General features: G+C 35.5%; 1 protein-coding gene across 1 annotated transcript in view; it reads right to left on the minus strand.

Moving 5' to 3' along the window:
- Window positions 1-1975: 1975 nt before the first annotated feature.
- BAZ2B (bromodomain adjacent to zinc finger domain 2B) overlaps window positions 1976-26996 on the minus strand; it is a 58318-nt gene continuing 33297 nt past the window's right edge. Inside the window, exons 20-35 of the mRNA XM_088519803.1 lie at window positions 26099-26353; window positions 25226-25440; window positions 23758-23832; window positions 18799-19039; window positions 17257-17319; window positions 16063-16207; window positions 12847-13511; window positions 12044-12320; window positions 11728-11883; window positions 11139-11299; window positions 9864-10174; window positions 9342-9477; window positions 6966-7112; window positions 5483-5748; window positions 4508-4651; window positions 1976-3158 (exon numbers count right to left, since the gene is read on the minus strand). Of these exons, the coding sequence (XP_088375929.1) occupies window positions 3005-3158; window positions 4508-4651; window positions 5483-5748; window positions 6966-7112; window positions 9342-9477; window positions 9864-10174; window positions 11139-11299; window positions 11728-11883; window positions 12044-12320; window positions 12847-13511; window positions 16063-16207; window positions 17257-17319; window positions 18799-19039; window positions 23758-23832; window positions 25226-25440; window positions 26099-26353 (3411 nt within the window). The 3' untranslated portion in view covers window positions 1976-3004. The remainder of the gene's footprint in view (window positions 3159-4507; window positions 4652-5482; window positions 5749-6965; window positions 7113-9341; window positions 9478-9863; window positions 10175-11138; window positions 11300-11727; window positions 11884-12043; window positions 12321-12846; window positions 13512-16062; window positions 16208-17256; window positions 17320-18798; window positions 19040-23757; window positions 23833-25225; window positions 25441-26098; window positions 26354-26996) is intronic.

The following is a 26996-nucleotide window of genomic DNA, read 5'->3' on the forward strand; positions in this document are numbered from 1 at the left end:
ACTTGAGAACAGAGTATGTGTCACAGTGCTGGAATTGTTAAAAAACAAAGAAACATAAAAACACCCCCCAAACACATTCCCCTCTGCAATACTAGAAAAAATACTATTTTGTCCAAGGTGGTTACTACTGAATTCCAGTTGCTTGTACAGCATCCTATTTTAAGAGATGCCATCCTATTTTAAGAGATGCCAAGGGACAAAACAGATCTCAGTTCCGACCAGAAAAACTCTTCACTGACCATCACTGATGGTAATTTAAGGGTTTGCAAGTTCATCAAGAAATCCTCTGAATTTAGATGGTATGGTTACTTTGCTCAGAAAGGAAGAGAGCACGCCAAAGAAATTTTCCTCTAAGAAAACAAAGTTTCAGAAGAGATAAAATTAACACAAGAAGGAAAATAAGCTTATATTTGTAATTAAATTCCATCTTTTTTGCCCTGCCTGTTCTCTGTAAAGCTACTACAACAACATTCATATGATTCAGGCTTGCCATTCAAATTAAATTTTATCAAAACAGTAACTAATTATATTTACAGGAATGAGAATGCTGTCTGCCAGCGAGCAAAGCAACACGTTGTTAATGTGAAGTTCAGAGGTGAAAATTACCTCACTGTCATCGCTGTTTATAACTATAATCTCTTCAGTTTCCCTGCTTTTGAGCTGAATGAGGATACAGGCCGAGAAATACAATAACATATACCTGCTATTGTTCTTCTAACTTTTTAGAAAATAATGAATTTAATATAAGGATAAAATATAAGTCAGAACAGAATCCAAAATAAATCAAATAAATGCAGCAAATAAATGGTTTTACCAATAATTTAAATATACTCTTAAGAGTATTACAAGCCTATATTATATGTTCAAAACAGTTAAATCTTCACACCTCACACATCAGTGAACTATTTTTATTCAAGTTTTCAGACGGGTGATAAAAGTAAAGCAAGGAGTCAGTCAAAGGTGAAGCCAAGACGGAGCTGCCTGTCGCCTGTATGTGAGTGTCATTCTAGGTGAGCACAGTTCTAGCGGGCTTTTCACAAAGGACATCAGTACTGAACAACATCTGCCGGCGAGGCAACAGATGTTATTCATCTGAACCCTTCTTTCATGGAAAGGCACCATCCTGTCTCAGGCACTCACACACTCACGACTTTTCTCCCAAGACAGGGATTACAATGGCAAGGGGGAACACGCAGCAGGACTCCCAGACCCAAAAATGGCAGGTCTGATTTGCAAGCAAATAAGAATAAACATTACTTCCTGAGAGCTGTATTGTAGCTTGGCTCTGCAACTCATCTGCAATTTTTCCAGTTTTTGCAGTCAGCAAACATTTTGTCTCCTGACCTTCCCCAGACCCAAGAACAAAAATGTTTAGAAATGCTGAAAAATTTTAAGAAACATGACACGTATCTATATTATCATGAGTGTTCACACTATAAGAGGAGCAAACAGGACTGCTAGAAAGGGGTCAAATGCTAGGCAGCCAAGTGAGTACACCCTAAAGCCTTAGCTGATCAGTGTTATTTATATGCATTGACTGCTTGGCAATTGCTTCTTTGCGAGTTACCATTAAAAGTCCAAAATAAGGCCTTATGCTAAATATGGAAGACTCCCAAAATATTATTAAAAATATTACTGTATACAGAATATCTGAAGTATTAAAATCGCCAAGAAAAACTGGTTTGCAAAACAGTCTTTTATTGTATCCGTGCCACACATACTAGTGGAAGATAACACTCCTTAAAAAAAAAAAAAAAGGTGAAAAAAAAGAAAAAAAGAATGCTACCTTTCCACAACATTTTTAAATAAATTTTCAAGTACAAACTTTGTACATTAGTATTAAAAAAAAAAAAATCTGCCCCAACAGGCCACCACAACACACAGTAGATAAAACACAGTGGTTACAAATGCCTTTTTTGTTATTTCTGTGGAAGGCAAATGAAGGGCAATGTTTCTATGAAAAAATACTGTGTGCGTAGGAAATTGTCACAATTTTATTCCACATGGATACAAATGATTATACTTGAATTTGAGGCTGTGGTGGCTTGAAATTATATAACAAAATAGAAAAATGGAAAACTAATATCCCCTACACCCTGTTTTAAAAGCAGGCACTACCAAGATTAAGGAGACTCCACAGTGTTGGTAGAGGATAATTACTGTACAAGCCATATAGCTATAATAACCTTAAGACTAAAATAAAATGCTACTATCCTCCTAAGGCATAAACAATAATGTGTGCAAACAATATGTACACATCATACATATTTAAAACAAGACTTAATATAAACAATAATGAACATTATATACATATGTCTCAATTTTTCTTCACTGTCTTGAAATACAATTAAACTACACAAGTGATGCAGCAACATATATATAAATGTACTTGTAACTCTACAGTAAAGTTTAATTTTTAGTGCCTTCGTAGCACATCAGTGTAAACAGTTTTACTTGGCTTTGTTTTATATTTTAAAACATTCCTTGTTGTATTTTCAAGATTTAAAGCAATTTTCTAATTCTTCCTTTTCACAGAAAACGAAGATTCTGGATGCTGTATAATCATAAATAATTCATAAAATTAAATACATTCACTAAAAAATAAACTACAAAGTAAAAAAATGAAAAATAGATATTTATTGAAAGGGAAAAGAGAACCATTTCCCCGAGTAGAGCTCTGGTGGTTGTATATTCAGTGCGTTTTGATATATTTTAAATTGCTATTGCACTATAACACCCCTTTCTTTGAAATTCTTTGGGTGTACTTCCCTGTTCTACCTAAATTAGTTTGATAAAACACACAAACCAATAACCAAGAGGCCATGGTTGCTGTATGAGTGAAGCCTTTAGAACTAGTATCACTCCTCTGTGATATTTTTTAAGAAAAAAAAAAACAGTCATTAGTTATGCATGTGACTTGCACTTTTATGTAAATTCAGTTCACATTGCTGGTCTTATCCGTCCTCATTAAAGGAAAAAAAAAAGGGGGGGGATTTTGATAACTTCAGCTTGCTTTGAAAATCTCTGTCCATTTTTTTTCAAAATATTTCCTCATGTTGTGGCCAGCCCTGCCTATGTCAGAATCATCTTCATTAAAGGTTTCACAGTTGTCAAAAACAAGCCTGACATCTAGCGAAAATGCTTCAAGATTAGGATACCTGAAAGAAGAAAAAAGTAAATGATTTTTGGCAAACTGGGAATCAAAGGGGAAAAATAACAAAAAGAACTATAGAAACAACAGTGAATTCATCACTAAACACAGAATACTGAATGAATGCTCCACATCTTTATTACACTTTTGAGCTTTTAAAATATTTTCAAGAAAATGAACATCAGTTTAAGTAATGATCTCTCATTGCTGTATCTATTAGCATCAAAACCTTTGTGAGCCAGAATTTCAAGTACTGTACTGAACAACAAACTACTTGAAAAATAATTTCTCCCTGTCAACAGTTTTCTAATTAAAATGCTATGGGAAAATTCCATTTATTCATCTTTGAAGGGCTCAAGTCCTTTCAAATAGTCCTTTCAAAGTGAGTGTTGAATACACCCACATTTACATCCAACTGGAACAATCAGATATATAGAAGGTTGCCCAGATCAATTCTGTAACCTTTTCTTTGACAATTTCTTCTCCTTATCCTGCATATACAAGATCCAAATAGTGATTGAATATTCATATAAACTGTTAAAACGCCAGCAAAAGGCACACATTTACAGGAATAACAGGCATGTGTACAGCATTTATATCTCAAGTTCACGGGAGAAAAAGCCTCAGGGAATGGAAAAGCCCTTTGTATCATCCTAGGAAAGTAGTTTGGCTGGAACTGATAGAGGCTCAAAAGGGTCTTTTTTCTTTTTTTTTTAATGGATGACAAAATTTTCTTTGGTGGTAGGGAGCCATCAGCGCACAGGGATGTAACAAGCAGGGAAGTGAGGAACAAAAGTGGGAATCCTCACAAAAAAAGTGTATTTTTGTTTTCCTTTTAAGAAGCTATGTGATCTAATTCTAGGAATATAAAATGATAATCTCCATTATTGGAATGTTTTCTAGTTTCCCACTGAAGAAGTGCTAATTCACTCCATGACTGCAACTTTACTTAAAGGGACTCCATTAGTCTTAAGTCTGTACACACAGTTTTTACTTAAAATAGCCGTACTAGGATGTCTCAATGAAAAAAGATAAGGATTAAGATTTTACTTTTCTTTTGTACATTTGACCTAGAAGTTTTATTATTTTTCAGTATAAGTCAGTCAGTTCTACAGGTACAACCTGACCTGGTCTTTTACTTAGGTATGGTAAAGAGAAAAAAAAATATTATGAATTCTTATTCTGATTATAAGTTATTAATCAAATGCCAGAGCAGGCAGAAGACCAAAGTATCTTCTACCTAGTTAAAAGAACATACTGAATTTCAAGTTGAAATATAGCATTTTAAATGTTTGCTTGTTGTCTTAATGTTTTAAAAAATAAATGTATATTAAAATTTACAGTGGGTTTACTTACTGTCCACTACTTAGCTTGTCTCTAATGGTGGAAAAGTCCATGGGTTTTTTAATTACTTTCTTATAACCAGGAACAAGTTTCAAGTTTACAGGAAGTAAGAAAGGCCATGCATCTTCATGAGTTTCCAATTCTGAGAGGATCATGCTGAATAAAGCAAGGTTTTAAATCAGTATTTTTCAGCTGTTCATATATTCACAAAGGTTGTTCGTGTTACATAAATTCACCCTGTTACTATCCATTTGTTCACTTTTATAAAGGGATAGTACTTTCTTTTGTGTCCTACACAAAGCTCAAAACAATTTGCACAAAACAATGTCAATACGAACATCTTAACTGAGCATTCAGAATAGCATTTAGTTTACTCCAAGCAACCTATTTCAGAAATGAAATTTTAGTTAATGTTTTAACATTCTAAAAGGAAAACACTTGTGTATCTTCCATACTTTGATCTTCAATACCATACATTTGGAAACTAGTAAAAGAGATGCTAATACTGGGCTCTGAGAAACAGTGAAGATGTTAAACTACATCATTTGTGACTCGCCAGGAAAGCAGCAACAGAAGATGCATTCCTCTTACTGTCTTTTCCTCTGTGATGCAGTAACGCCTTTTGGACACAGTACATAATCAATTTTGTGACATTTAGAAAGCTGTTGGCCTCTGTATCTCAGGGTCTTCCAACTTGTGGAAGTGCCTGGAGAGTAGGAGGTTGCACAGATGACATGCTATCCACAAACATTGTGCTCCAGTGCCAAATACTTCTATCACACACCAGTGTTAAATCCTTAGTATCTACAGTGAAATCATGATGAACTGCTGTGTGAATACATGATAGGGAATGCGCAAATATGTGACAGGGAATAGCCTTCTTGTGACCTCTCCTACCCCAGAACATGGACAAGAAGAACTGGGCACTAATTGTTTCAGCAAGGTTTACCCAAGTTCAGAATTTGTTATTTTACAAACAGATCATACCTGCAAATAGCCAGGTCCTTGGAGTCATCTCTTTTAGGTTTCTTAATAGGAGTGAAGTTTTCTTGCTTTAGTTGACTTGCAGAAACGTTCTCCTCCATTTTTCTTTTTTTAGGATCATTTTTTATTCTTTTTAAGGAACTGCTTGTAGTTGCAGAATCTTCATCCTCCGTATCTCCCACTAAAGATAATTTCCTGCCCCTCTTTTGTTCGCTACTCTTTTTCCCTTTGATTTGAAGTTTTTTTATCTTTAGAGTTTGACCACTTGCCTACAATAAAGATAACTGAAATAAGCAATAATGAAGAAATTACAGCACCTTTGTATGATTGATACACAGCATAAAACCAATGCAGATCAGAAAAATGGAAGCACCAAAACACTTGAGATATTTAATGACTGAGATTATTTACTTCCTGTTGTTCTCTAAGGAAGAGACTGTAGGAAACAAGACTGTAAACATCCATATGACTAGTGATTTAGGTTCCAACTTTGTCACAGTATACAGGCATCTGACTTTCAAATAGATAAAACCTCAGAATAAAACAGGCTGGTTTAATTTTAGCTGTCCACAGCTAAAAGACTGATATAACCAAGGATGAAATACTACATTCATTTCTAACAACCATATTATTTTCAATATACGGAAAAATGGACTTTTTTAAAAAATCAGGGATGTAAAGGCATTACTAGTTTAGAGATTAAAATTATATATGAAACATACAAATACCTTGATTTCAAGATAGATACAGGAGAGCATAAAAGGCGTATGAAAATTTAAATAAGACATAAACAAAATGGAAAGAGGAAATTAAACTAAGAAAGGGTACACTTAATATGAAAACAGTTAAGTGTTCCTGACAACTATGTCAGTTTACAGTTTGGGACAAACTACTAAAAGAAACAGATAGATAGCTATTATTTGGGAATTATAAAACTGCCCAAGAAAACGTCAGAAACACTCATTATACAAATGTCTCAACTGAAAATGACTGTGAACAACAGGAGTCTTACACAGTCTCACAAACATATGGGGATGTATATAAAAAAAGGCAACAATAAAATATGCTGTACAGAACAAAAAGAATGATACCAATGCTGCATTTGCCCTGTATTTCCTTCAAACACTACCTAAAACATTGGCCTGTCAACATTTAGAACTAAAAGAACATTTAGAACTTAAAATTCTAAAGATTAATGTGGAAAAGTATTGTTAAAGAGAGAAATAAGGAGTTATGATCCTGAATGAGCAAGTTAATTCTCTTTTTAGTTGACAATAAACTAAATCATAGCTTCTACTTACCATGAGAGTCCAAGTTATTAACAAACAAAAAACAAAAACAAAAATCCTACAGATCTCATATTTAATGGCAGTCCAGCATAAACATACAGATCTTTATTTTGTTTTAAAAAGTGTTGGGAAATGTCAAACTCTGTCATGTACAAGGAGGTCAATATATGTAACTTCACCTTAAAGACTAATATTACCTTGGCTATGCATGCAGGACAAAACCAGTCACCATCTGGAATAGTAGTAATCTTGGGTCTGTGGCAGTATGTGTGACAGCCTTTATCACAACCATCGCAAAGCAGCAGCAGTTCTTCATTATCTCCCTTTCGACAAATTTGGCAGTACTATATAAGAAAAATTGCTTTAGTTCAATTTTGAGACAATTGTACATAATTTTATGTATGCAATACACTTCCTCTCCAAACATACATTAACTTTGAATATTATTTTTCATTCATTTTTTTTCTCACAATCAGTCCAGCAATGATCACATCTGTAACAGAATACATGCAATTAAGTGTGGAACTAATCTAAGGGCTAAATGTCAATGCATTTGTAAAAACATTCATTGTAAGATTGGTATCCTACAGTATAGAAAGCTATGAATGCCTGCTATATTGGATTATTGTCTACAAGAGGAAAAGTTTCTCATAGCCCAAATAACTCAGAGCACACATGCTATCTCGGGGGGGGGGGGGGGGTCTTTCTTCATTTATGCCCATGTCAGAAAGCACAACTTTAGGTTAAAAATGTCTGTGCGCAGGACCACCATTCATAGGACCACCAACCTTAGAAATTACTCTTGCTCTGGACGTTATTATAGTACAGCACTGCAAAATTTATAGCTTTTATGATTCAAAAAAGCCTCTACAGTTATTCTGACTTAATGCTTTTGGTAAATATGATGTCATTCATTGTCAGTGCACAACAAACAACATGGATTAGAACAGCTCTTATGTGTTGTTAAAAGTGTCTTACAGTTGGCAGTTTTTCATTTTAAGCATTTCAAAATAGCCAATTTCAATGTCCCTAAAAGGATTTTCAGGTATTGTATAATAGTAATAGTAACACTGTACATAATTAGAAAACTGAGTTCAACCAGAAAAGGCATTTTTTTAAAGCAACTATTAAAGACAACTGCAGAAAAAGAAATGCTGTAAAGGTGATTCAGCACCAGTAAGGTCTGTTGGTACAGTTGGTACTGAAATCTGGCTTCTATTTTTTATTACATGCGAGTTACTTAACTCCTAAAAATATTTTGTATTTTAAATTACCACAATGTTTCATATAATAAGCAATAAGGATCTTATCCAAAGTACAACAGGAATTCACTATTACAGGCCAAGTATTATCCTTGCACTTCCTAAAATTCATACTAGCCTAAAAATATCAAATGTAGAGTCAATTTTCTTACACTCTGTTATTTTGATATTCCTCTATATCTGGACTTCTTTTTCAGGAACGTAAAGATCTCCACATGTTTTCATTAGACTAATGTCTATCATGTAATTCAATGCATAAAACATTTCACGCAATTTGTGAATTATATGCTTTTTCTTTGTATACCAAATTACATCTTAAAAACTACATTTACATGACCTTTCAGCTGCTCCTACTAAATTTATATACCCTCTGTTCTAAGGACACAACCTGAATATACAGCTTTATCTATCCTTTATCTATATAAATATATAGATATCTATAGGTACCTATATAAATACATAGATAATGGATATATATATATATATTTTCTATACAGAATAAGCAGACATTACAAGATTGGGGGGAAAAGCACTAATTCAAAAAAACACTTTTGCCAGCACCACCACATAGCACCGGCAGTGCCAAATCACATCATAAAGATGATAAAGATGATCATAAAGCTATTTGAAGTCAATTTTAGCAATAGTTCAACAGAAAGACATTTACATATTAATTGCTTTAATTATGAAAGTTCTTCCTATCATTATAGCAGTATTACAGCTTGTGTTTTCAGAAATTTGAGGTTCAAAAGACCATGCAAGGTTGACACATGCATTTTGCGTGCCTTCTTTCTATATGCAGTTAACACAAATGTATTTGCTAAGTGGGCATGTGTACAAGAAAACAAATTTTGAGCATATTTGCTTACACACTTGCATGTGCAGGTGTGGTAAGTGGGCATGCAAAGAAGCCACACACATTTGGAGCATCTCAACTTTCTGAAAAATGAAGTCCTTAATTAGAATATGCAATGCTGAATTTCCATGAAGCTCATGTCACGGATGAGATCAGAAATACTCCATCAGATAGTGTCAGAAAGTCTCTTTCATTCCTAACTGTTAATTACGATCTTAAATAAAGCAACCAATTACAAGGGCTTATCATCCTAGAAACTTTATGATACTGAATTTGGCAAGAAGGCGATAAGCTTTTCCATTAGATTTATAGTAATCTATGCACAAAATATAGCTTAACTGTTTTACAGGCAGTAGTAAGAAAAATATTAATCATGGTATCTTTAAAATGCTTTAGGTGGGGAAGTAGAATACAGCAAATTAATTTACAGTATTTTTTAAATGAAAAACACTTACAACTTTCATAATAGATTTTTCCCATGCTATTGATTTCTGTAACTGCTGAATGCACAGAGCTACCTGTGCAGCACTGCGCGCTTCTGACAATGCCCTTCTCCATACCCTTAGCCCTGGAGCAATATCCTCTTCACTTCTGCATTGAAATATAGAGAAATTAAGTAGGTCACATCCGTGTTTGATGATGTTTAAACATGAAACAATCATTATCACATTGAAAGCCAAGCAATGACAAAACGTACACAGCCAATAAGTATAAGGTTTAAGCAACTAAATTTGATGTAGTGCACAGACTGTGGCTACGTGCCTCAAAGCTTAGTCACAACCAGTTAAATGTAAGATAACTTTGCAAGATTATCAACAAACATAACAAAAAAATATCTTTACAAAGCATCATGCAGAATAACATGATCCATATGGATCACAGACATACAAGAAGGTACATAAATAACAGGCAATAGAAAATAGGCTCCAATTAGCAAAGAAGCACAATAATTTTTTAAGTTAATCTCAATAACCTACCCGTCACCATCACCACTAATGGATGGTGCAGGAGCAGGGACAGTAACTGTGCCCACATTATCCAGTTTGATCTGAATGGTGGTACTTAAGGGGCTCTTCAGATACCTTCGCTCTATGTTCCGCTCCAAGTCAGCAAGTCTGGTTACAGCTATATCTAGAGGGTTGTCACTCTTCCGCTCTAGAGCGCTGGTACTGCTCTCTCCGCCTCCAGCACAATCTCCATCATGCTTCTTGTGCAATCTACTAATTGACTTATGTTCACAATATACCAAGTCTTCTCTCTCCGATGCAGGTTCAGGACACAGCCAGCCCTACGTTAATAGAAACGTTTGCAAAGGTATTGGTTGCTGTTAATTTACTCAGTCGGTAAACAGAGGAACTGTTTAATGGAATCAAACTAAATAGCTCAAGCACTGTTTCCAGTATATCTTAGTTACTTGTAAATCCATCTGTAGACATCCTTTCAAAAATACCCAGAGAAGTAAAATAATTAATCGAAGTATGACCAGACATTCTGAAAAGACGTATGGTGTACTCTCTTATCTCCTTCTGAGGCATCCTGTTCTATCAGTCAAAACATCAAATCTATCTGTCTTCCAGGTTGGCTGGGACCAGATCCCAGACTTCGAAGACTATGTCACTCATGCAGAAATAACATCCATGCCTAGTATACACTACAGCCCAAATACTGCACCTGTGCTATAAACAAGCATACATACGATGATCCTACATTCACCTTGGGAAAAATTCAGGTTGTATTGACAGGAATTAATTTCATCATTCTTTCACACTCACAAACCATGTATTACATTTTCTCCACGATTCTACAATAATCCAGCAAGGAAGTATGATGAGCACATAGGCTTTTGTAAAAGAACCAATGGCAGCAGAAACTGAAAACATAGAGAACTGCAGCACAAATCATAACAACTGTGTCACCCATATGCAGTGAAATCTTTTCATTTAAAACGGGTGAATAAAACACGCATGGTGTTGCATGCTACACAAGAAAATTCTTCCAGGTCTGCCACTATGAGAATCTCCTTTACCCAGTGATTTAACTGAAATCAAATAATGCTTTTCTATTGTTCCTTTTATGTCTGGGAACACAAGTATCTGTGATACTGCTGCAGTGGATTTGTTTTATTTGCAGATGATGAGAGATGAATGAGAAGGCACTTATCGACAGCAAAAGAACTGCTACTATCTAGTTTGGATTCTCACCACTTTAGTAATGTCATTTCAAAGAGAGATTTTACTTAAAGTTGGCTTTACCTTAACTTGCAAACTAGCTGATGCAACTCTCCTCTCTAGATCTTCCACCTGCTGAAGAATAGCAAGATCCATCTCCATTGCTTGTTCTTCTACTGACCAGTTTTCAACAACATCTCGAGTTACCTGGTTATCTTCATTTTCATTTATATCAATAATTGCAACTGTATTTGAGAATCATATTTTATTATTTTAATTAGTATTACAATGTCTCTGAGTAAATTCAAGCTGATTTACCTGTTAATCTCATAAAGTGTTGAAGAATTCTTACATAAGATACCAATGTGACTACTAAATTCTGTGCAAGTTAAAGGCAGGAAGAGGAAGGCTGAGCTGTAGTGTTACAGAGACAGAAAGAGTTTCAAAAGATTATCAAAATTTATTCAGACCCCTAGAGAAATTTATATTATACAGGGGACTTTTCCAGCCCTGCAACTTTCCAGTGTGAGGCTGGTGAAAAGACAGTCTTACAGAGAGCAAAAACCTTACCTTTTCTCTCTGGCTGAGACTCTAACCCTGCACATAAATACATCTCAGACCCATCTATGCCAGTGCCCAGCAACCACACATAACATAAATACCAATTACATACCATCCTTATTTTTGATGCAGGCCAGAGTAATATAATCCATGTGTTTCTGTATTTGCTTTTGTAAGGACTTTTCTCTTATTCCCCTGAGATGCAGCACTTTAAGCAAAGATTTTAGGTCCTCGGGATCAGTAATCCTCCACCATCCATATTGCATTTCTAAATCAAGACAGGCATGTAAATTCCTTACAGACACTTTTAATGCAATCATAATTAGATTAGAAGATGATTTAGACAAATAATGCAAGAATAAACTGAAACAGTACAGTGGCATTGCAACAAATTATCCATCAGTTCTAGCTTACTGTTTCATGCTTACCTTCTGGTATGGGTTTTGGGTTAGGATAATCTACCGGCTTGGATACTTCAACTGCCATAGAAGGAGCAGGAGCTATTTTTTCAGTCTGTAGTGCTGGTGATTCGCTTTTACTTGTAGAAATGCTAGGTACCAAGAATGAATTACCATTCCCTTCTGACAATCCCAAACCTGATCCAAGAGTAGGCAGGGGAGATGAAAATGGAACATTTGAAGTAAGAACTCCTGTAGGCCATCCACAGAACTGAAGTCCCATTGCAGGTAATCCAGTCTTCACCTGCTACAATGAGAGTATTTTTAATGGTCACAAACTCCTATTACTAATTGGGTATACCTGAATTATGATTAGGATTCTTTTGTAAAAAGCCATAAAGGAGGCCTTATTCAGGCCTTGCCTTTGGTTACTAATAAAGTGATCAGAGACAAGGTAATAATCCTTACTAGGGCTCTGTGATTGCTTAAGCAATATTAATTTTTAAAGAGATTACATTTCTGAAAATTTGTTTTTATTTATTTATCTGTTTCTCATTTAACAACAGAGGTCAATCCCTGTAAGGCCAATCAAAATATCAAATGTACATACAAAATATCAAAGATCAATTGCCTTGGATTTTACCCACCTTACAATAAAAAAGCTTCTGATATCATAAAAGACAAAAGTATTTATTAACATCCAAAAGCAGAAAAAGATAAAAGAAACAAAGATGTAATTGTAGCATTTTTGTGAAATAGCTGGGCTCAACAAGAGGTTCTGCCCAAACAAGCACCGTAAATTCAGACTGTTCAAAATGTAATTGTTTACTTGCCTGGAGTGGTGACAAGGCAAAAGGACTTAATCCCATTTGATTCTGTGCAGAGGTTGTTCCCACAAGCGGCGAGGGAACCGGCGAGGGTGATTGTGATGGCGGGTGTGACTGAGGCGTTAGGGAAGTTGTGGTAGCTGGTGTGTCCGTCTGAGTGACTGACGTGTCGTCACAGGGGACTCTTGGCAAAAGGCTGAACCACTGCCTGCTCTTTTCAGTGAGAGTCTTTAACAGCTGATCACTTGGAACTAGCGGAGAAGTATAAAACTTCCCTGGGCCAGTCACAGTAGGACTGAACAGATTATTAGAATCAGACTTGTCAGTGCTGCTTTGCGAAACACTGGGCTGAAGGCTGCAGAGGGAGTTTTTGGAGTTGCTTTGATAAGATAACGTGCAGCCGTTTGCTGCACTGCCATTAGATTTTTGGGACATAATGTCAGATTCAGGTGGCATTTTTGCTACCTCTAAGAGTTTGCTTAGTTTTGAAAAAGACCCAGGCTTTTGTAAAAATAAATTAGTGTTGTCCTTTTCCTTCACATCTTTTTGCTCACAGTGAGTTGCACTTGAACAGTGTAATTTATCTTCTGAGTTCTCAAATATCTCTTCCTTGATATGCGTGCTTTCTGCTTTTTTAAATTTCTCTTTTTCTTTTGCAATTTCTTCTAGACCTATAAAATGTAAGATGTAAAACTGTAAATGAAACATATATTACAGACCAACTAATTTTCATTATTTGATCATTTTATATTAAAATGATATAATCACTTTAAATATATAAGCAAAAACTTTGGTTTTTGCCTCCATGCATGTTAGATCAGACTTTCTTTACAGAACACTTTCGCAAAGGAAGCAAGCATTAAGCCACATACAGATTTAAGTTCTGTTAAACACTTGGAGGAAAAATAACCTCAATGTAGCTAATTCTGCTACAGAATCCTGCTTTTAGATGCAGATATGTCTGTAAGTTTTCCAAATCCTTTGGGAAGGACACATTTTGGCTCCTTTCATCTTGCAAAACCTACCACTGAGCACAGCATTTTAACACACACATAAAGACAAAACCCCCAAATGGACTGCTATGCTAACAGCCATGCAATTTATTTTTGCTGAAGACCATTTAATCAAACTCGCAGCCAACTACCAATAGGAGGACCAAAATTCTTACTGTGATATGCTTCAAACTTTAAATCGTAACATTGAAAATACTTCTTTTTTCAGAGAAAGTCATTAGCAATTTAGACTACGAACCTTAAAATTCAAAACTCTTGATAGCCTAAGGCCGTCAAGAGCCTATGCAACATGGTGACTGGAACTCTACAGACGGCTAAGCAGACAGATGTGATTTGAAAAGTATAATGTCTAAAGCAATTTAAAACACCAAAACAATTCATAGCAAATGCCTGTTCAAAAATTTGTGATGTTAAAGACCTATCTGTTAGGAAAATGACTTTTCTCTACTCTTTGCTCTGCTAGTTTTTCTTCAGTCATCTCTCCTACCTTTAGTGTGATGTGTTGACTTGCTCCAGGAGTCTAAAAGGAAAAGAAAGGTGGAAAATGGCAGAAAAAGGGAGAGGGGGATAGAACATCTAATATTACTTACTTATTTTTTTAGATCAGATACTGCAATTGCAAATAAATAAGGGTTCTGTTTGTGACTTATGCCTAAGAAAGTCACAAAAATTCACTTTTCCTTTTGAAAAAAATGTATTTTCTGCAAATATAATTCACTAAAGGAAGCAGCATTTCCACACTGAGACCTGTGCCTATAGTTCCAGTGGTGGAACTACTGGGTGAATCATTTTAAAGTTTGTGTCTCATGTTTCAAATGCTTCAATAAAGTAATGAGAAATGCCCCTAGACCACCAGGGCAAACTAAGAGCTATGGGAAAAGGGAGAAGTTTAGAGCTCAAAAGCATGCAATTTTGCACGTTGCTCTTCAGAAAGATGAAATTTTCATTAAGGCTATTTATAATAAAAAAACACGGGTTTGTCCTCAAGGACACGGCTAAAAATTTTATGTATGCTTTTCAAGCAACTTCAGACAAGTGCCTGTGTTTCATTGGTTTACTTTATAATTTATGAAGCATTTGGGGATTAATTTGCTTAAGTCAACTAAATCAATTTTAATATATAGTGCACAATAAGAATACAAGCACTATAGCACCTATCCAGGTACTCGTGGGCAAAACGGATCTGAATATAGATCATAAAATAAATGTAGGACAGGAGACATGTATACAAAAAAACTCCAGTTCTTTCAGGCTACCCACTACAGAAAGCTAACCTAAAGATCAGGATTACATTTGGGACAAGTTACATGGCCTAGTTTTGAAGTGATAACAAAGCTCAGATTTCATATAGTGCTGTAACGATTTCATTATTTTAAATTAAATGTCTCCCTGGCGTAATACAATTCTCTCGATATCAAGTATTTCAGGGAGATTTTTGCTGTTTCTGTTTTTTTTTTTAAAAAAAAAAAAAAAAAAAAAAAAAAAGGAAAGCATTTGGTTTCTTTTTTTTCATCCAAATCAGAATTGGAAAAGATTTGTTCTGCGACTACAATGCGGGTTCATTTAAAAAAAAGATCTAATATCCACAAAGAAATCCAATTGAACAGGTTCTATGCGTCAATCCAATCAAGTGTGAGACAGTCAATATGTAAACATCACAACCAGAAAACTATCTACATTTTAACAAAGATAACAATTGCTTGGTTGAAAGAATGATCAGTGAGCAAAGACTAAACAATACTACCGATGAGAAAACACAGTACCTCACTGTGAGAAAAATAATTGTAACTTTTTGTTTCAGACACATATAATTTTCAAGCACAGAATATTCTACGAAAAAGATGAAAAGCAATGTGTTTTCATATATACTTCTGTCATCCTAGTTTCCATATGTAGAATTTACTGCCATAGAGAAAATAGTTCGGAAAGTGAAAAAAACAGCACCTATATACAAATGTGAAGAAGTATAACATATGGAAATACAGTAACGGATAACTTGCAAAATATTTATCCTGATTTCAAAAGAGAAATCAGTTCTCTCGTAATCAGAAACATATCAGAGAGTACTTATCAATAGTGATATTTTCTGAAGGTTACCTTATTTGACCTTTGGTTAGATATGAAGCCTCGAGTCCTTGATACATAAAATTATACCCAGCAGGGACTGGCAGTATGCCTTGGTATGAAGCTACTCCTCTGTGTTTCTTACCTTCACCACTTTCCATGCCTTCTACAAAAATACCACCACACTGGGGCAGAATCCAGTAGCGACGTCTGTAACGATCTTGACCAAACATCATTGAGCGTAAACAGTGTGAAGCTTCAAATAACTTCTTTCTGTACTGGCTTTGTTGCTGTTTTAGAAAAGAAAAAACATTATAATTGAATAGGGAAAACAAAGTTATTATACAAAATAAGTATCTCCACAGAATAGAAGTTGTAAGATCACATGAAAAAGCTCTTTTGCCAAGAGCTTCAGTTTATCAGCTTTGCTTTGAGGATGCATTTTGCAATGATAGGACTCGTCTGATTCTCAGAGAATAACAGATAGTACACAGAGCAGTAAGACAGCCCAGCACTGTGAGGTACTTCAGCTTCTGATGGGAAGCTAATGAGATATTTCAGCTAGTTCAGCAAAAGATGAGAACAGTAATGTCTGACACTAAATCCTGTATTCAAATATAAATAGCTCTCTGCCGGGAGTCTTAAAGACATTTTATTTCTTTTTCATGCTAAACTGACATTGTTGGAAGCCAGGTAGCATTCTAGACTCCTCATTTCTTTCAGTTTGGAATAAAGAGAAAAAAGGAGACAAAGTTTGAAATTATGAGTTTTCTAATGCACAGATTAAACTAGTTAATAAAAGCATGGATCATGCAGTAGACCAAGTTACACCATTCTTTCTTTCCTATCTATTTTTTTTGTTACTATTACATCCTGTTACTCATTTTAAAATATAAAGCGAGGACAGTTCTCTCTACTGGCTTGGAATATAGTTGTAGAAATTAGCCAACTGTAGAAGGGAAGGGGCAACAGCAATCATATTTGCACTGTGACAATCCCATTGCTTCTGATACATAAAGTTTATTATCAAGTTTATTATCTAAGTTCAACATAAGTGTGGCAATTAGGTCTAGATAATAATGATTATACCACATTTTGTTACAGAGATGTGTTAAAGTGTTATCAACAGCTTTCTAATTGTCTTTTAAATCAAATCCACTAGAGCAACAAACAACTAAATATAAATGTCATAAACATTAGCATAATTTCATGTTTTCATGAAATGTAAGCTCATTTTAGTTTCAATTTCTCCTAAGAGGGAAAGAGAGGGAAAACAGATAACACTCAAACTCAATCAAATATCTGTTATAACTAAAATTAGCAGATAGAAATCTCTCACCTTGGTCAATTTTTCAATCTGTTTCTCTAGTTCTTCAACACTTGCAGTCTGGTCCCCATCATCCTATAATCACCAAATATATCATCATACAATTTTATTTCAGGACAACACCATAGGATCCCAAACATATCCCATCACAATCTTATTGACCAGTCTTTGGTCAAAGAGCACTTGCATCTTATTTTGATGTTTGAAAGAAAATGCAGAGCCACTTTAAACAGCAAATCTGCTGTAGGAGTCTTGGTATTTATAGTACTGATTTTTCAAGAACACCACACTCATGGCTAAAGCCTACGGCTCCTTTCTTCTTGACATCATTAAAAATATGAGTCATTTTCATTTGAAGAGTTTTAATTATTTCAATAAAGTCATTGGGAATATCAGAAAGCTTCCAGGGAATACAATCAAAATCCTGACCACTCCAGGCTACCAACTTCATAGTTCCATAAAAACATATCAAAAAGCAGATTTCTGAAATACCAAGTATAGCATGAATGTAATGGAACTTCTGACATGCTAGAAAATGACCACTGCATCAAGAGTTGCTTGTATGGGAAAAAGATTATGGGAATATATGAGATTAATATACTTTAACAGAATTTATATTTACTACTTAAGTATTCACCTGCAAAAACTTGGTGTTTTGGTTGGAGTCTTGGGTACTCGTCATGCACATTAAGCTCTGCATGAAACAAATCCAGAACACCTATTCCTACCCTAGAGCCTGGCTGGTTTCCATTTAAAGGCTTGCAAAAGTTTGGGTGCAAACCTCATGTTGCATACATACATACATACATCCTAAAAGCCCTCCTCCTTTATTCAATACACTGACACAAACAGATGTTTCCTGGTAGTGACTGAAACAGTCCATACTGAATTTTAGCATTTTGTATTCTTTGGCTCTGGTTTCATCCAGTTGAGAACACTTAGATTTTCTTCAATCAGACCTACAGGCACTTACACCAAAAATTCATCTTGATTGTAGTGGAAACAATTCAGGTTAAGAAACTAAAAATATTTTAACAATCCCCTCTATATTTTATGTGATATTGACTAGCTATATGCATCATATTTAGTCACTTGAAAATAGAAATGTATTTTCTCGCATACTCTCTAGTTTAGAAAAATTGTAAAGAAAAAAAAACAGTAGGGGCACAGGCAAACTTTTCCATATAATTTTAAACTTCTATTTTGTAAAATAAAATAAAATAAAATAAAATAAAATAAAATAAAATAAAATAAAATAAAATAAAATAAAATAAAATAAAATAAAATAAAATAAAATAAAATAAAATAAAATAAAATAAAATAAAATAAAATAAAATAAAATATTTGCTAACAAAGCTGGGGCTCCCTGAATCTGGTACAATCTTTCAGAATTTCGAAAAAAATAAGACTAATCTGAAGGGAAAAAAAACCCTATACTATACAAATTAATATGGTGCCATAACGCAGAGAAACAGAAAGAATGGTGCCATAATGCAGGTAGCAGAAATCATAGAGGCTTTAAATAGAATGAAGCTGACTGTAAAAATTCCCAACCTCTTCCTCACAAACTTCTGTCTTCTTTCCCTTTTTATCCTCTTTATCCTCTTCATCCTCGTCATCTTCATCTGCTTGGTCATCACTATCATCATCGTCATCGTCATCGTAATCACTGTCACCCTTTCGTCTGCGTTTGCGCCCTTGCGTTGGTGTTTCCAGGCAGTGTTGTTCCTCTCCTACGTCACCACCTCCTGTAGCATCTCTTTTGCCAGTTCTCTTGGCATGAATGATTCTAAGCCTTTAAACACATGATAAGGAGCTGAAGTTATACAGTATCTTAACATATCTTTTTTCATATGAAAGTAATTGAAAGTGATTGAAAGTAATTTCAGATTCAAAATAGCGTTTCTGTTCTATACTGACATTCTGTTATATCCCTCTTTATTGCTATTAAACAACAAGAAAAATTCAGGTTAATAAAAGAACCTTTAAACCACTTATTCAGTTCTGCACAGCATTTTCATTTCTCCTGGGTGAACTTTACAGCGTAACTGTTTAAAAGAAATGTTAGCACAAGGTGAGTTTTGAAAAGTCAGGACAGCTGACTAGAGAACAGAACCATTTTAACATCTTTTTATAGTGAATAACCTCTTGATTCACACATATGTTTAAAAATTCTGTCATAAAACAAAAAAACAAGAAAGCAGAAATCCTTACTTGGAGCACAGAAGTTTGCAACTGCATGGCCAACAGCAAGGTTAGCTTAAAATTTGAATTACAGGTTTTTATGTGTTTTTAGTGCTTTGACTGACCTTTTCTTTCTAGGACAAACCTTCTCTTCAGTGAAATCTTAGCTGCCTAAAATCACCAGCAGCACTCAACTCTAGGAGTTACTCAAACTCTTTTTTTCCTTTTATGTAAGAAAAAGGAAACTTACATACCAGTAATTATGGTTGTTGTAGAGCTTCTTCTTCTATAAAAATCCTATAAGACAAGATTCCACACAGCAAATATTATCGTTCCACCTATCAGGAAGCTAGCAGGCAAACATGCTGAATCACAGGAGGTATAAATAGCCAGGCCTAACCAGTCACGTATAATGCAGACCAAAAACGCAACTGCCTTAGAAGAGATTCATAAGCACGTGCAGAAAAGACAAGATTTTGCAAGAGATGGCTGGAAGAAGGTAGGATGGGAAAAGCAGAACGATCACGACAAACACAATTACCAGTATGTAATTTCCCCTTGTCGTACTTCTCTCTCTTCCCATCCTACAAAACAATATTCCATACAGCAAGTGGCTACTCACACAATGAGTGTTGTGAAAGTACCGAGCTCTTGCCAGAGGAACGCTGACAAATGCTCCAGGCTTCCGAAGCGCTGGTGCACCGAGCCAGTACTCAGAGGCACAGGCAGAAATGAAGCTGTGGCTGCTGAACTGGTGGCAGCACTTTTTGAAAAGACTTACTTAGCAGGAAATCATCAAGGGGGCTTTTGTTTGCTGGAAAAAGATTTTTTTAACGCAGCAAAGAATTTAGAAAGTTTTACAGTTTGATTTTTCCAACAGAAACACTTTTTTATAGATAATTAATTGGATTAGAATATATCTTCTTGGATTAGAATAAATCTTCTGAGGATTAAATGTATCTTCTGAAGCCTTTGACTGGGATCATTTAACATCATCAAAACCTCATCATCTGGGCTGGAAATTCCTGCCTGCACACAGCAATCAACACTTGAACATAGCTACTGCTCAAAGTTTGGACTGACGGTGACTGGACAAACAACTCAGTCAGAGGCTGGCAAGTGGAGGGGCAACAACAAGCAACCACAACTCCTTTACATACTGGAGGGAAAGGAGGACAACCAAAAAAGGCTTTTGCTGAAAGTAAATACCACTGGCGCACCACTGGCAGGCACCACAGGACGCCTGTATGGCATGACAGATGACGATGGAAATGAATCAAAGATACTCTCTGATGGCATCATAATCAGCTATCTACATCCAACATTGTGCAGAGGCGGAACCTGACGAGAGTAGAAGGTAGTAAATGTTCCAATATGCCAAAAGATGGCATACTTTTCCTGCTGCTGCTAGGATGTATAGCTCCTTTAGAGAGGAAAACCTTCACTCAGAAAACTGTTTGTTTCATCTTCCTAGTTTTCAGGTATATACTGTGTGACAACTGTGACTATTGTGAGAATTATAAAGTTTACTGGCCTGTAAGGAAGAAATTCTAAATCTTAGGCCATTTGTACATCAGCCTAGGCATCAGGAAAAAAGAGGAGAGGGAGAAGGGGGAGAGAGGGGGGAGAGAGGGGGGAGAGAGGGGGGAGAGAGGGGGGAGAGAGGGGGGAGAGAGGGGGGAGAGAGGGGGGAGAGAGGGGGGAGAGAGGGGGGAGAGAGGGGGGAGAGAGGGGGGAGAAAAAAGAAAATTCCCAATCGGATTTTCCAACTCAGGATGTAACTCCTATGACATAACAATGTTCTTTACTTTCATTATCACTTATACAGCTGAAACAGCTCCATAGGAAAGGAATAAACTTACAAAGAGGGTGCCATAATAATGGCACATAGAAAAGAACACCCTTGCAGTGAAAACCTTATTCTGCAGCATTTCAAGGATTTGCAAAGTAGCTACATTTTATTTTTGTTCCCTTTACACTGATCAAGCTATAAAAAAGATGTCGAGGAGAAGACATGTAATGGAAGAAGAGAAGCTGAAACTATGGTATCCAGTAACAAAAGCAGCAGCTGAATCATTCCAGGCAAGACAGTCTTGTGACAACTGTTGTGATACAGAATGCACAAAGATGAACTGACCTTATCAGATGGCTGTCTTTACAAAAATCGTGGTTAGCATCAAGATTTACAACCAAATGTCATGGAGTAAGAATTAAACACAACCTCTCACTGACCATCAAACCACTAGAACAAGTAGTGCAGGCAGCTCCAAATCCAGTTTCAGACCATAAACAGTACACTTATCAAGGAAATTTTTTACATGTGGTAAGCAAACAAACAAAAGCCTTAGAAGCACACAACAAATCTTTTTTTCCAAGCTGGGAATCTGAAGGTTGCTTTTTAAACCTTACAAATACAACCTTCATTTTTTTTCCAGTGTCCAGTTCAAGATGCCAGTATCACAATCAACAGGAACATACGCAGAGAATATAATCCATGGGCAGAAATTCCTCTTCTGAATTCTGTGCTATTTAAGATACACTTCCAGACAGTCTGGACATGGTGGTAGGAATATTTACCGCAAAAAATACATAATCCAGTAAACAGGGCGGAGTTAAAATAAGCCTCTTCCTCAGGTTCCTTTTACTCCTATAAACTTTCCATGCTTTTACAGATTTGTGTTTTGAGGGTTTTGTAAAAGTTGTTTTGCATGTAAAGAGTGTATGTATTGCTTGACCACATGGCAAGTAGTCAAAAAATGAAATACTCATCTACAAACCTGTTTGGGATTCGAGGGGCTTGAAAACTAGCCTGGGCTTTGGAATGGATGGGAAAGATAATATGCATAAGAATGAAGTCTGGAAGCAGAAAGAAGACTGAGCAGGAGATTTTAACAGGCAAATTTCTTTTCAGAGAAGCTCCAGAACAGTTATTAGATTTATGAAAGTGTACTAGCCCATAAAATACAGAATATTATTTAAGACCAATCAATGACCACTTTTCCAGAAAAAAAAAAAAAAGAAAGAAAAAAAGAGAGAATTCATCAGAAAAACAGCTGAATATCTGAAGATTATGAGCCAAGGATGGTATGAGTCAAGTCCAGTGACTTAAAACAAGCAGAAAGAGAAAGTCTTGGATCACTATCACAATACTTCAGCTTGAAAACAGGGACAGGGCTCCTGGAACCTCGAGTTCACACAAGGGGAAAATTCAAGAAATGACTGGGGGAAGGAAGAGCGGCTGGGGTCGTCATGGTATTATCCTCACTGGATGAAGGGGAGAAAAGGAGATGAGAGAAAGGGAGGATCCACCATCTACAAATACTTACAGTTTGATGGAGAGGGAGAAAGAAGGCTAAACAGTCCCCAAGTAGACAAGGACAGCTAAGGGTGCCATTTTATTAATGGATAGTTTAGTATATTAAATTGGACACTGAGTACATAAAAAAATTTAGCAACTCTATTTTAACTGCATAGGAGGGAAAGAGATAGAAATAAAGGTAAGAGAAGGTCTTTGGATTGCCTAAGAGCCAAAATACCAGTCTACACAGGGTTAAAGTATATCTAGTATTAACAGAGAGTTCCTTTTTACTGGTCTCAGTACCACTACCTCCCCTCTTGCTCTTCTTCTTTACTTCTTCTTTCTTCTGAGATATATTAAAGGGAAACAAGGGAGAAATAATATTAGAAACAAACACCAAAACAAGGACTAAGAAAGGATTCAATGCTGACTGGCAAGAGGTAAAGATGACTACAACAAAACAAAAATAAAAATAGTAAAAAGGGATGTGGAGTCTGGCTACGCGTTTTTACCCCCTGTGATTCATGAACTTTATGCCTTCTAGCATCCTGGAGCTTTTTTGCTTGCTGTATGGAATTTTGTCTTGTAGGATGGAAAAACAGTGTATGTGAAGCTGACAACCCTTTAAAAGTTTTCAACTTTTACCTTAAATAAAAATATAAAATCTCAGTGTCTACATTCTACATATGATCCCTAACTTCAGGGAACAATGCAACACAGGCAGACTTGAAACAAAATATAGCGTAATACAGTTATCAAATAAGTTGACAAAATTTTATGGGTATGCTGTATGAAAATTGGATCTTCTGAATTTCATGCATCTTTAATAGTTTAATTTTTAAAAATTAATAAGGGTGCTCGGCCATTCTAAATTCATATTCCCTTTTAATTAAGCAGTGCTCTTACTGACTTCTTGGTAAACCTGTAATTGAATTAGTTGGTTTTGTTTTTAGAACAATAGCCTATGCAGCAGTATATTTTAGCAAACACAAAAAAACAATATATTTTTATAGTTAAGGAAACAAACTTACTTTCGAAGTTTGCCTTCAACCATCCATTTATCTCTCCGTAAGTTTGACATATAATCAATGTTTTTATCAATTTCACTGTCAAAGACAAAATAATCCAAAGTAATTCAAGAAATAACCATTAACTGTGAAGTTATATATCTTTATCTGAAATACACACACATATATATATATGCTTTCCATATATCAAATAACTATCCTGAAGAATTGTCTAAAAAGCACAATAAATCATTTTAAAGCTGGGAAGTTCCAATAGCATTCTGCTGTATATGCACTGTGAGACAGTCTTTAATTTCAACATCACATAAAATTTCTCTCCATTAGAGGTATGACAAAGAATTAGAAATTGCTTTTCGTTTTTCCCATTCAATGTTGAGACTCCAGTCATACTTTCCAGAAGTATGGTAAGAAGTATCCAAGCCTGCACTGAAAACAAAATTATCATAGAACATCTGTGATCCTCGACATCCACAAAAAAATGTCCATTTTCCAGTGTAGAAACTGAAGCATAAAAACACGCTCTGGTATATGAAAACACAGCACTACTCTGTTTCAGTTTTGAACGATCATTTCGATAAATCTCAATTCGCACCTAGACAGTAAAAGAAACTGTTTCTTACTGTGAAGATTTTGAGTAAACATCTGCTAATAATCATGAACAGCACAAACTGACTCCATTTTTTTTTCAAAGGATTTCAGTCTATCTCTTGCTGCAATATTATACCTCTTTGTTATTTGCTGGCTTTGAAAAAAAAACTGTAGTAGGCGACCTTCACATTACATAGTCTCTTTCCTTCTTTTATTACACTACTCTGACTCACTTTTGAAGCACTCTGTACCAGAAAAGTTAGAATTCACATGAGCAACAAAACAGTACTCAATCAGGTCATGAAAGACTTTTCCATGGTAGAAAAAAATACATGGAGCTATATCCTAAGATCAGCCTTTCCTAATTTATGACTGTGCACTATTGGATTTTTAAGTGTTATTCTAATGTAGCTTAATTATGAAATGTTTATTACTGACAACTAATGAAGCATACACTTTCTTGAACTACAGTATAATCAGGCTTGCCATCAACTTGTGATCTAGTTTAAGTATTTGTTCAAAAGATGCCAGAAAGAAAAAGGAAATGGAAAACAGGGTACTGCAAGAGCCTTCTTTGCCTCCTATTTCCCCAGTAAATCTAGCAAATTTATTTATATTCAACATCATTTTTGCTCTCAAAATAGCTAGAGGAATTTTGCTGCAGGTTTCGAAAGCAAAGTTACAGACCACATATGGAAAATTTCTATGCTTACCTAATCTCAAAGTATATAAAACGATAAGCAATAACAAATGCCAAACATTAACTCTCACTGTAAGAGCATCAAGAAACTTACTATAACAAAAAACAATACATACAGTATTTGCTAAATACAATGTTTTTTATATTCTTACTTTTACACTCAATGTTTGACAAAAATCTTACCTTACTACACTTTTACTGCATGCTAACTCATTGACAAGGAAAGCAAGTACTGATGCTTTCTGAGCTGGAGTATGGGCCTGAAAAGCCTTTGTCTTCAAGCTCTCTGTAAGCTCAGTTTGCCCACAGTGAGCCTCCATAAATATCTGCAGAATCTCAGACACATTATCTCGATTGATGCCAACATTAAGTAAGTGCTCCCCAAGAATAGTTTTGACCTAGGAAACAGCAAAGGGTTTCAGAAAATCAATCATACTAAAAAATATTATTTTCATTGAAGACTACATTATTGGATATAAAAGAGTGGAGAAGTTTATTTTTTCTTTTTTACATTAGAACTTCAATCAGTATTTTTTAACTGTTCAGTTGTAAGTTTTGAACAGAGCTACAAAGTAGGACATCTTCACCTCTCCAAGTTTTTAAGATCAGAGGTAATACTAACAAAACAGATTAAATGAAAAAAAGACATAGACCAACTTGATGAATACCACTTCATACAATGCATGCTATTTAAAGTTCTGGAGTAGAAGAGAGCTACATTGGCTTTAGATGAGAATAAGAAATAGAATCATGATGTGATTCAGAGTTTTGATAGAGTAAGGAAGGAAGAGAGAGAGCGGATGAGGGTGACATGACAGTGAGAATCAAAGGGGAAAAATAAAGTCCAGAAATATACCAGTTACGGAAAATGAGAGGTCGGAGATAGCCAAAAAAAAAAAGTCTTCAAAAAATATCTGAACAGTGACACCAAAAAGAACAATTGGGATAGAGAAAGTAAATCCAAATCAGAGAAACATCAGAGGTACTATGAAGTATGCATTTATAAATGCAGTTGTTCACTATTTAAGATTTCTTTCTATTCCTTTTATTTTTTACCTTATATCCAGTAACAAGTCCTGGATCACAAAGAGCTGCAGAGACAAGCTTTACAAGCAAGTCTTGTACTTCTCCCATGCTGTCCCCTATGTTTAACAAACCCTCCTGGAGAACGCTCAGAGACGGGACATCCACGTTCACATCAAAGCCAAGAACTTTACCGAAGTTGCGCAAGAACTGCACAACCATGAGACAATCTGAAAATGTGCTTCCCGAGAGAACGAGGCCTGGGATGCGAGGCAGCTCTGGCAAAGGCTGTGGAGTCAGAAAGAAACAAGGAAAGACTCAGCAGGATCTTTCAAAGAGGGACATTTCTGATTGCAAGTAAGGAATTTGTTGATACTGCTTTGTATAACCTGGAGCACTTTGTCAATAGGAGGTGAAGGCAGTTGGAGGAACTATCCCACACATCACAGGTAGAACACACAATTTAAAGTTGAAGTGCACAGAACCAATGTTTATGCTTTCCTCATGCTGTAGGAGCTAAGAAACTAATAAATACTTACCTCTTTTGTCCAGGAGAGGCTCTCGGACTCTATTCTGAGCCAAAGTACTATAAAGGTATTGTGAAAATATTCGGAGGCATGGGGAAGGGAATACTCTGGAAAAGGGAGGACTTGAACCTGAAATCTGCAAATCTTGAAGCACACATAGGAAATAAAAAGGCAAAAGCCTGGAAGTGTAATTTGTTGGAGTAACACCAGCTAACAGTAATCACTTGCAGTAAAAAAATTCAGACTACTGTGTTTTTCTTTTTTTTTTTAAGTAATCATGCAAATGTTTTTTTAGAAGTACGCAACTTAAATAAAATATCCTTAAGTACCTAACCAATAGAACAGTATTTGCATTATCTTATATTTCTAAATGGATAGTTCAAATACAGTTAACTAGACCAAAA

The sequence above is a fragment of the Tinamus guttatus genome, unplaced genomic scaffold (assembly GCF_059628265.1).
Source record: "Tinamus guttatus ecotype Peru unplaced genomic scaffold, ASM5962826v1 Tinamus_guttatus_pri_ptg000073l, whole genome shotgun sequence".
In the NCBI taxonomy this organism is placed as follows: Eukaryota; Metazoa; Chordata; class Aves; order Tinamiformes; family Tinamidae; genus Tinamus; species Tinamus guttatus.